Consider the following 11,359-nt stretch of genomic DNA (forward strand, 5'->3'; position numbering starts at 1 on the left):
AAGAGGGAGATTACCAGCAGCTGGAATCCTGGACCTCAAAAAGCAATGTCAGCAATACCTATTCTGCACATCTCCAAATGAGCTGAAATTTTACGGAGATTTATTTGAAATATATAAAAAATATTAGAGAAAAGAAATACCAGAGGGGGCCACCCAGGTGCCCACTAGGCACCCGGGGTGCCTACCCCCTGGCGTGCCCTGGTGGGTAGTGGCCCCCCTGGCCGGCCTTCAGTGCCCATCTTCTGGTATATAAGGTCATTTTCCCTAGAAAAAAATAACAGGAGGACTTTTCGGACGGAGCGCCGCCATCTCGAGACGGAACTTGGGCAGGAGCACTTTTGCTCTCCGACGGAGCGATTCCGTCGGGGATACTTCCCTCCGGGGGGGGGGGGGGATCAAAGCCATCGCCATCATCAACAACCCTCTCATCGTGGGAGGACCAATCTTCATCAACATGTTTAACAACACCATCTCATCTCAAAACCCTAGTTCATCTCTTGTGCTCAATCTTTGTATCAAAACCTCAGATTGGTACATGTGGGTGACTAGTAGTGTTGATTACATCTTGTAGTTGATGCTAGCAGGTTATTTGGTGGAAGATTATATGTTCAGATCTATTATGCTGTTCAATACCCCTCTGATCTTGAGCATGAATATGTTTTGTGAGTAGTTACTTTTGTTCTTGAGGACATGAGAGATGTCTTGTAATAAATAATCATGTGAATTTGATATTCGTTCGATATTTTGATGATATGTATGTTGTGATTCCCTTAGTGGTGTTATCTGAATGTCGACTACATGACACTTCACCATCTTTGGGCCTAAGAGAATGCATTGTGGAGTAGTTATTAGATGATGGGTTGCTAGAGTGACAGAAGCTTAAACCCTAGTTTATGTGCTATTCCGTAAGGGGCTGATTTGGATCCATATGTTTAATGTTATGGTTAGATTTTATCTTAATTATTCTTTCGTAGTTGTGGATGCTTGCAAGAGGGGTTAATCATAAGCGGGAGGCTTGTTCAACTAAGAACAACACCCAAGCACTGATCCACTCACATATCAAATTATAAAAGTAGCGAACACGAATCAAACCAACATGATGAAAGTGACTAGATGAAATTTCCGGGTGTCCTAAAAAACGCTTTGCTTATTATAAGAGACCGTTCCGGCCTGTCCTTAAAAAGTATTGGGCTACCTTGCTGCACCTATTATTACTATTGCTACTTATTACTTATTACAAATTATCTTGCTATCAAACTACCTGTTACCGATAATTTCAGTGCTTGCAGAAATTACCTTGCCGAAAATCGCTTGTCATTTTCTTCTGCTCCTTGTTGGGTTCGACACTCTTACTTGTCGAAATGACTACGATTGATCTCCTATGCTTGTGGGTCATCAATGGGCGGCATGTGAGGGCGGTGCGCACAATATGCCTCCTAGACATGTGGGGGATGTGGAAACACCGGAACTCCATCGTCTTTGACGGAGTACCACCTTGCCTTCTGGAGGTTCTACGGCGGATTGCACGTGAATGCACACAAACTCCAATGATGTTGCCATATGCGGAGTTCTTTGACGGAGTACTATGAATCCGCCGGTCTGAAAACTCCAAACTGAGAAGTGCTAAGGGGAGGAAGCACACTAATGCGCCGCCAAAGAAAGAGATGGAACCGTTTCGCTTCTATGTCCACATCTTCCCCTCTGTTAGTGGCTGGCAAGTGATATCATCCCTTGCTACTATTGTCAATGCCAGGTTTGCCGTCCGACTCCTAGCCATAATGATGGCTCAAAGTGAGCGTTCGGAGTGAGCTATTCGGATTTTTGGATGGAGAAAATATCATCTGCAAGAAAAGGATAGAGATCAAAGAAAGGTGGTTTATAACAGTCGAGTCCTACATTTAGTGTTCGGACCGGCTCTCTTTAAACGTTGCTGCTCTGTCTACAAGAGGATAAAGATGACCACCTTGGCGGGATGGAGGACGAGCAAGATGACGAGTAGTATTTTTGATTTTTTTTTCCAGTGGAATGATAAAGGCGGCGACCTAGGCGGGATAGAAGACGAGCAAGAAGACACTACTACAGTATTTTAGAAAAGTTTCCAGGTGACGAAAATTAATTAGCCGGTATTAATCAGTATATCTAGAACAACAAGAATGAGACATATGCAGGGCTTGGAAAACTCCAAACTGAGAAGTGCTAAGGGGAGGAAGCACACTAATGCGCCGCCAAAGAAAGAGATGAAACCGTTTCGCTTCTATGTCCACATCTTCCCCTCTGTTAGTGGCTGGCAAGTGATATCATCCCTTGCTACTATTGTCAATGCCAGGTTTGCCGTCCGACTCCTAGCCATAATGATGGTCAAAGTGAGCGTTCGGAGTGAGCGATTCGGATTTTTGGATGGAGAAAATATCATCTGCAAGAAAAGGATAGAGATCAAAGAAAGGTGGTTTATAACAGTCGAGTCCTACATTTAGTGTTCGGACCGACTCTCTTTAAACGTTGCTGCTCTGTCTACAAGAGGATAAAGATGACCACCTTGGCGGGATGGAGGACGAGCAAGATGACGAGTAGTATTTTTGATTTTTTTTCCAGTGGAATGATAAAGGCGGCGACCTAGGCGGGATAGAAGACGAGCAAGAAGACACTACTACAGTATTTTAGAAAAGTTTCCAGGTGACGAAAATTAATTAGCCGGTATTAATCAGTATATCCAGAACAACAAGAATGACGGAAATGGGCACAGCGGTCCACATAAACTCTCGTAAATCCAAAAAAAAAAAACTGTACTACTACTCGTACTACACCACTAAATGATGAGTCCTACTCGTACATGTAAATTTCCATGGAGCTGGACACGCATCCTTCTCTATCTCGTATGCAAGCTTAACTCAACGCCTTGTGTTGGTGTCCTTGTGGGCGCAACGCAAGGCTGCGCGTGGAGCCGACCTCATGATCGCAAAGCAGAGTCAGTCTCACTGTGCTCACTTCATCACCTCCCACATTCTAAAGCGACGCGTCACTTTATTGCCCTCACCTACAACGGCGCCACAGCGTATCCGATCTTTCAATACCACCACCACCAACATCATGGGGTCGTCAGTCACCGACATCCATCCCTTGGACTACGTACGTGCGTTCGTGGCTTGCTCCACTCGCACTTCACTTGAGCCCGGCCAGCTCCTCAGATTAATACACGTACGTACGTACGCACGCATGAAGCCAGAACAGAGCACGCGAGATCGGTCAGAAACAGAGCCTCTTCCGGCACATGGCACCGCCGTGGTCGTGCCCGCGGCCAAACTGGCCGAACGGCGCCTGCGCTTCCCGCTCGGAGTGCCCGAGCAGCTCCGTCACGACGTCCAAGACCAGTTCCTGCAGGATGGCGCGCTCCAGCGCGGCGCCGACGAGGCCGGCCTCCCACCGCTCCTCGCTGGCGCCCTGCCCCCACACCTCCCCCATGCTCTCCACCATCGCCCGGCTCCGCTCTGCGCCCTGCAGGCCCCACCGCCGCCGATGCTGCCAGCCGTTCGCCTCGGCTGCCGACGGCGTCCACCGCGGTATCCCCTCGACGGCCGCCACCGTCGCCGGGTGGTGGTACATGGCCATGGCGTGCAGCTCGTTGCAGTATTGCTTGATCTTGCAGTAGTCCCCTGCATGAACGAGACGAGAAACCACACGTGTTACCGTGAAGCCTGCTGCATATTTTTCACGACAGAAGATACTGACAACTGACAATTTTGATGTGGCACGTAAACCCCTAAACTTAAGCTTAATTAATCTGGAGAAACTAACACGGTGCAGATCATCAGAGTACTATAAAATGCGTGCACGTATACGTGAATTATATGGAGAACTGTGTATTTGAGCGACAGAGAATCAGAGATACCACCACGTACCGGAGAAAACAAGTGTTCGGGAGGGCTTCACGATCTTGGATCGTACTATGAGCGCGTCGTTACCGCAACGGGAAATCTCGGGCTTGCTGTCTGCATCGACATGTGTGCATGGAGACGACCGCTTCCTGCATGGAAATCTCGGTGAGGTGATGGCGTCCAGCACCGAGTCCGGGCTGGGATACTGCGCCCCGACCCGCGGCGACGAGCCGTCCATCCACTTGGCGCCCTTGCCTTCCCCTGCCGGAGCCGGCGAGACATCGGACGCAGCGGCCGACCGCAGCTCGGCAGCCCGTACGGCCGCGATGATCCGCCGCAGTGTCTGGAGGTCGTCGTCGCATTTCTCCAGTGCGCCCAGCAGCTTGCGCCGCTTCTCCGCGGCCATCTCTGGTGGCGGGGGAGGAGGAGGGCGGGTCGGCAGCGGTCGTGGCCGCGGGGTCGTGGCGGGAGAAGCCGGCGCAGACCCCTCCAGGCCCATTAGGCGCGCGACGATGGCTGGCGGCGGCGGCCTGGGGCTGTCACAGCTGGCTCGGCGGTACTCCAGAGCGATCGTCGGGCTCCGAGGTGCTTCGCATGAACGCCGCCGCCGGACAGCTGCCGGCGTCTGCGGCTTCCCTGGGGCCTGCGTTGGTGACTTGGACGCTTCCGGCTTCTTCATGGGCGGCGGAGACGGCGGCGGTAGGGAGGCCTCGGGCGTGGCGTTCTTGGCGGTGAGGCGCTTCCGGTGGCGATGGTACGGGGAGAGCAGGCGGAGGAGGCCGGCCATGCACCCCACGCTCCGCCGGGGCGTCGTGGCGGCCGTGGACGAGGCCCGGCGTTGGGCGGACTCCGTTGGCTGCATCGCGTCTTGAGTCTTGACTCGTGAATGTGGAAGTTGAGAGAGGTAGCTGCACTAGACCCGCGTGCTGTGTTAGCGTGGGTGGCATTATAATTGGTGAAGAGGACGCGCGCAATGACTGCGTCACCCCCGGTGTCCACAGCCTCGGCCCTAATAATACCGAGGGTATTTTAGGTAACTTCTCAGCTTGCGCTTTGTTAGAAGAGACGGGACAAAAGCTGGAGGACGTACACGAGCTAAACTGCACTCTGCAGCAGTGGAAGCCTAGCCTAGCTAGCTGAGCCACCTTGCTCGGGAGCAGGCGGCAGCATGCAGCTGCTGCGCTGCAGCAAGCAGTGAGTAATTAACCTGACATTAATTTGAACGGCAGGCAAGTACGGTGTGTCACAGAGTGGAGTAGAACTAGCTAAAGCCGGGCAGTCATGAGTAATTAACCATCACAGAGTGGATTAACGAATAATAGTCTGAATGATCATGCATACATCTCGAGGCGGAACGGGAACCTGGCAATGATAATTTCCTGAGCAGGATTTTGGTCGGTGAATTTTGGGGCCAGTGGTGCTCTGCTGGGCAAACACATCACATGGTAAAAAGGGAGAATATCGAGTTTTCCAGCATCATGATGAGACATGAGCTCTGCAATTGTTTTTTTTTCCTTCATTGCTTTAGCTTCAAGTTTACACCTCCGGCCTGTAAATATACTAAAGTCTCAAGATACGACCCAGTGCCCGCCGGCCTCTATGGGTCAAAACCTAAAACTTCCACAGGACGCGTGCTACAAAAAACAATGGCTTTGGAAGCGTAAGAAATATCAAGTTTACGGTATCCACTCTCCTCTAGGACATGCATGCGTAGTAAGACTACCCACAATAAAAATAATATAGATGATAACATCATACATATTTAAACAAAATAGATGATGTGACAAGTAACTAATCCTGGCGGTCAGTCCGGTTGCTGGTAGCGCGGGGACGCAGCCGCGCTCTCCCCTGTTTGTGGCCTGCCAGCCACCCCTGCTCGCCGCACCAAGCTCATCCTCCCCAAGGCCAAGACCACCAACAAGGAGAAGAAAGACGCTGGCTGGGGTGGTAGGCTTCAACCTTACCCGCTCCAGTCCGCGTCTCCAAGCCAAGAAGAGCAAGATGCCAATTGCAAAGATGACGAAGAAGCTATTGTGCCAGCGCACGAGCGTCGTGGATGAAGGCCAGGAAGTCACAGAAGAAGCCATTGGCAAATTCGTGGCTATGTTTCAAGGGTAGCTCCCTGACATCACGGTGGCGGCTCTCCGGGCGCTGTTCAACCTCGACTACAATTTGGCGCAAGCCGTCGAGGATGCCTTGGTGGCACACGGTGGTGAGACGGGACCGGAGCTGCAGACAACGGCGGGGGACGTGTCCGGCACGGCGGAGTGACTGGAGCGCTTGTAGCCCCTGTAGAAGATGTGCTCTAGTTTTCATGATAGCTATAACCCCTCTATGTATGTGTGTGTACGCCTGTTTGCAATCATCGAAAGTCGACGTCTGCTATCTGCTGCCCTGGCAAGGCTCTTGTGCTAGCTCTATTAGGTTCGTCAAGCTACAATATGTGTGAGCTGAATGTCGAATGTCAGGTTGATGTTTGTTGTGTTCCAACCAACTGCTACTTCACTACTGATGTATCCCAAGTTTCCCATGATAGATCAAAAATCTTAGTATCCTAAGATGGAATGTCCGAGGCTTAAATTGCCCTGACCGTCGAGCAACAATCCGAGAAACAATCATCGCTACTCCATGTCACTTGGTCTGCCTGCAGGAGACCAAGCTAGAGCTCGTCGACCCTTTCATCACTTCGTACTTGGGAGGTCAAAGATTGCTTCTCTGGGATGACCATACTGTGGACGTGAAGGATGTTTGCATTGGAGCCTTCTTCCTCTCCTGCAACGTCACGATCAATGCATCCAATAAAACCTTTAAGCTAACAATGGTCTACAGACCAACAAGAAGCAACCTCAAGGATGCTTTCTTCCAGGAGTTGGTTGGCGAGAAACCTCCGCATGGTTCAAAGTGGTTAGTCACTGGTGACTTTAACCAAAAATATCGTGCCCGAGACAAGAATAGAGCAAACGTCGACCGGAGCAGACTTGTCCGCTTCCGTAACGCATTGAACACTTGCGAGCTCAAAGAGATACACTCGCAAAATAGAAAATTCACTTGGAGTAATGAACGGAGTGACCCAACCTTAAGCAAGCTTGACTCTTTCTTTTGTAATGAAGATTGGACTTCGATTTTTGCACTCACCTTCTCCACGCACTCTCGTCATCACAGTCCGATCACTGCCCCTCCTCCTTGCAAATGACAACGACCCAAGGAGATCAAAGTCCTTCCGTTTTGAAAACTTTTGGATCAAAATGCCTGGGTTCAAAGAGGTTGTCCAGGAAGCTTGGAATAAGGATATTAATCACACTGATCCTTACCACATCCTTTTTCACAAGTTAAAAGAAACTAGTCAAAACTTGAGGAGATGGAGCAAGACGATCTTTGCGCACTCGAAGGTGCAACTCCACATGGCTCTGGAAGTTATCCTTCGCCTGGATGTGGCTCAAGAACTTCGGCCCCTTAGCACTGACGAGCGAGATCTACGGAAGCGCCTCAAACGGAAGGTGGTTGCCTTGGCCATTATGGAGCGTGCACGGAAGCGACAAAGCTCACGAATTACCAACCTAAAAAATGGAGACGCCAACACTCGTTTTTTCCACCTACGGGTCAATCATAGAATAAGGAAGAACTTAATCGACCGCCTCAAGCATAAAAACGGATGGGTTACTTCCCATGATCATAAGAAGGCCATCATCCAAGATCATTTCGTGAAGGTCACCAAACATGGTCTTCCGCGTCACACCATTTTCAACTGGGACAATATCCCGGTCCCTGAGTGCGACCTCACGGATCTCGGAGTGGCCTTCACAGAGCAAGAGGTGAAAAAGGCAATTTTTGATCTTCACAGTGACAAAGCACCGGGATCCGATGGCTTTCCTGGGGCCTTCTTCAAGGAGGGTTGGGAAATAATAAAAGATGATATCATGCTCGTGGTCAACCACTCCTCCAACTTACGCTCTGAGAATTTGCACTAGATCAACTCGGCGAACATTGCTCTCATTCCAAAGAAGGATGGGGCAGAATCCATCTTGGACTTTCGCCCCATTAGCCTCATTCACGCTTTTGCGAAGATAATTGCCAAGATGATGGCTACCTGGATGGCACCTCATATGCACGACCTTGTCTCAAACGCCCAGAGTGCCTTCATCAAAAAGAGAAGCATCCATGACAACTTCATGTATGTCAGAAACTTGGCGAGAAAACTGCATCGAAAAAACAGCTCGGCTCTTCTATTCAAGCTTGATATCAAGAAGGCGTTTGACTATGTGTGTTGGGACTTTCTCATGGATCTTCTCCAACATCTTCGCTTTCCGGTCAGATTTCGGGATTGGGTTGCCGCTCTACTATCCACCTGGAGAGTGTTGATCAATGGGGTGTTGGGAGACCCCCCTGAAGCATGGATGTGGCCTTCGACAGGGCGACCCGCTGTCCCCCCTTCTTTTTGTCCTCGCCATCGATCCACTCCATCATCTCCTCAGCAAAGCTACTGCCCAAGGGCACCTCCATCCTCTGTGTGGTACAACCCCAACCGTTCGAGCTTCCCTTTATGCTGATGATGCTGCCATCTTTATCAAATCAATTAAGGAGGATGTTCAATTCCTGGCTGCCACTCTGGCTTCATTTGGAGATGTGACCGGTCTTGTCAACAACCGTGTTAAGATTCTTGTTGCTCCTATTATGTGATGGTATCAATTTGGACGACATCCTCCATGCTTTTCCGGCGGTTCGTTCATCATTTCCGATGCGTTATCTTGGCTTCCTCTGTCTGTTAAGCGTCTCAAGCGAATCCACTTCCAGCATCTTGAAGATAAGATTGCAGGCAAGCTCCCTCGTTGGCAAGGAAGACATGTGGCTGTTGCAGGTCGAACGGTTCTTGTCAAGGTTGCCCTAACGTCCATCGCAATATATCATCTCACTCCCCTTGACGTCCCCGTGGAGGTCCTCCAGAAAATTGATAGCACCCGCCGTGCATATCTTTGGGCAGGCACGGACAAGGTTTCCGGAGGGAAATGCAAGGTAAACTGGGACCTTATTTGTAAACCGAAGAACAAGGGTGGCTTGGGGGTGCTAAATCTGAAGAAATTTGCTAAGGCCCTGAGACATCGATGGTTATGGTTTGAGTGGAAAGATAAGAGCAAGCCATGGATTGGCATGGGAGTGCCGTGTACAGAAGACGACCGCGAGTTCTTTTGCGGCAGCCACCATGGTCACCGTGGGAAATGGAAGGACAACGAGGTTCTGGAATTCATCTTGGCTAGGAGGATTGTGCCCTCATGACATCGCTCCTTGCATCTACAACCTCTCTCGCAAGAAAAATTCCTCAGTTCAACAAGCTATGGCCAACAACCAGTGGATTGTGAATATTGACAGCTCAAATGGCCTCTCCCTGGAACACATCCAACAGTTTGCTAACCTTTGGGACAAGCTAACAACGGTGGCCCTCGATGACGACGTTGAAGACTCGATTATATGGAAGTTCACCAAAGATGGGGTATATTCTGCATCCTCGGCTTACAAGGCTCAGTTTGAAGGCCTCACCGACTCGGACCTTCTCCATTCAGTGTGGACGGTGTGGGCGCCTCCTCGATGCAAGTTTTTTGCTTGGCTTGTTCTTCAAGATAGAATCTGGACTTCAGACTGCTTGAGCCGTCGTGCTTGGCCTAACTGCAGTCTATGTCCTCTTTGCAAGCAAACCCAAGAAACCGCGGCTCATCTGCTTTTCCAATGTCGCTACACCATGCGCATTTGGAATGACGTCCTCCCATGGCTCGGCATGCATCACAACACCACGTCTACTTGGGTGACGAGGGCTTCAGTTAGAGAATGGTGGAATGGAAACCTTCAGCTCCGTCTTGACTCGCCCAAGGCGCTTGCCTCTCTTATGATGCTCATCTCTTGGAAGTTCTGGTCGGAGCGCAATGCTAGAGTCTTCCGCAACTCGGCGGCCCCTTTCATGGTCATCATCAACAAAATCAAGCAGGAGGTGTTACTTTGGGCTATGGCTGGAGCGAAACATTTGGGTGTTGTAGTGCCATGAGAGTAGGCCTTTTATTTGCCGCTTTGCGGTTTCTATCTAAAACTTTCTCCCTTTATCAATGAAATGGCAAGTCTTTTGTCTTGTTTCAAAAAAAAGTGATGTGATAACATAGCTAGTTACTAGTAATATGAGTAACATCACACATATCAAGACAAGATGAGTCTACAACTTAATAAATGAAGTGTTGCATGGCACCACATATATGTTACTCCCCATTGTGGAGGTAGTAACATAGACTAGTACCATATGCATGTTACTACTCTAAGTTACTCCCATTTGGCTAGTCCAAATGACTTCAATCTTATCTTGTTTAAAAAAAATAACAGTTCTACTTCAATTATGTTTTGTTTTATTCATTTAGGGTTTAGTCTAGTGAGAGAATAGAAGGAAAAGTATGCGGCGGCATGGTTAGCATTCAATGACAGTAGCACGACACCTTAGGCTAGTCATAGTGGGAGTAACATAAGTAGTAACATAGATGTCACATAAGCAAAAAAATGACGTGTCATATAATTAAAGATGAGAGAGACAAATAGAGTAACATAATATGTTATCATCACATAACAGTTTTCAATACAAAATGAGTCTACAAAGCAATAAATGAAGATATGCATGTTACTACACCTATGACACTTCCCACTATGAAGATGATAACATAGACTAGTAACATATGTATATTACTAGTTTAAGTTACTTCTCATTATGACTAGCCTTAAAGAAGCGAGAGGAGAAATGCACAGCACATAGTGTGAGAGTGGGTAGAAAGCAAAAGAGGCTATGCATGCAGAAGAGAAAAGAAAAGGCTCCCGCTCCATCGATCCGTCCATCACTACGAGGTCGAGGTCGAACGGATCCTAAGCTCTTTTGTACCTTGGGAGACACCACCACGTGGCGCCACACTGGCACCCTGTGCACACGCAGTAGCTCTATGCGCAAGTGTAGTCTACTACACACTAGTCTACCCCTGTGCCAGCACTAGTAGTACGAGTGCTACTCACTCATTCCTCTCTGCCCGCCTCGTCTTTCTCTCACGTGGTGCCGCATCGCTTCTGAAATCTGAATGCTCACTTGACACTGATGAATAGAACAGGTCCGTGGGGATCTTTGTTGATAAATTAATATCGAGCCGATCGAAGCTACGAGTAGTGTAGGAGTAGTAGAAAGCAAGCAGCAACAGTACCACCGCGCGCGGGAGGAGAGGGCGGGCCGGTCGACGCGATGTGCTCGGCGGCGCTCGCGCGGCAGGTACGTACGGCCACGGGACCCCGCGCACCTACTCGCATCGTTTTGCGCCGCGGCCGCTGGCGCGGGGACGGGCATGAATACCATGACATGCCCCCGTCCCAGCCGAAAACTGCTGCGTCGTGTCTGGTGGCGAGCGTGCCGACTCGGCGCTCTGGCTCTGCCCGTGCCGTGCATGCATGGAGCCAGCGCTGTCCGCTAGCGTTCCGTGGTA

General features: G+C 49.7%; 1 protein-coding gene across 1 annotated transcript; it reads right to left on the reverse strand.

Annotated features, from left to right (window-relative positions):
- Positions 1-2,679: 2,679 nt before the first annotated feature.
- LOC123092293 (formin-like protein 3) lies at positions 2,680-4,791 on the reverse strand. The gene is made up of 2 exons (XM_044514018.1): positions 3,897-4,791; positions 2,680-3,650 (listed from the first exon to the last, which is right to left on the reverse strand). Exons 1-2 carry the CDS (start codon positions 4,732-4,734, stop codon positions 3,244-3,246), a joined length of 1,245 nt encoding a protein of 414 aa, XP_044369953.1. The 5' UTR covers positions 4,735-4,791; the 3' UTR covers positions 2,680-3,243.
- Between the last annotated feature and the right edge of the window lie 6,568 nt (positions 4,792-11,359).

Source organism: Triticum aestivum, chromosome 4B (assembly GCF_018294505.1).
Source record: "Triticum aestivum cultivar Chinese Spring chromosome 4B, IWGSC CS RefSeq v2.1, whole genome shotgun sequence".
NCBI classification, from domain to species: Eukaryota; Viridiplantae; Streptophyta; class Magnoliopsida; order Poales; family Poaceae; genus Triticum; species Triticum aestivum.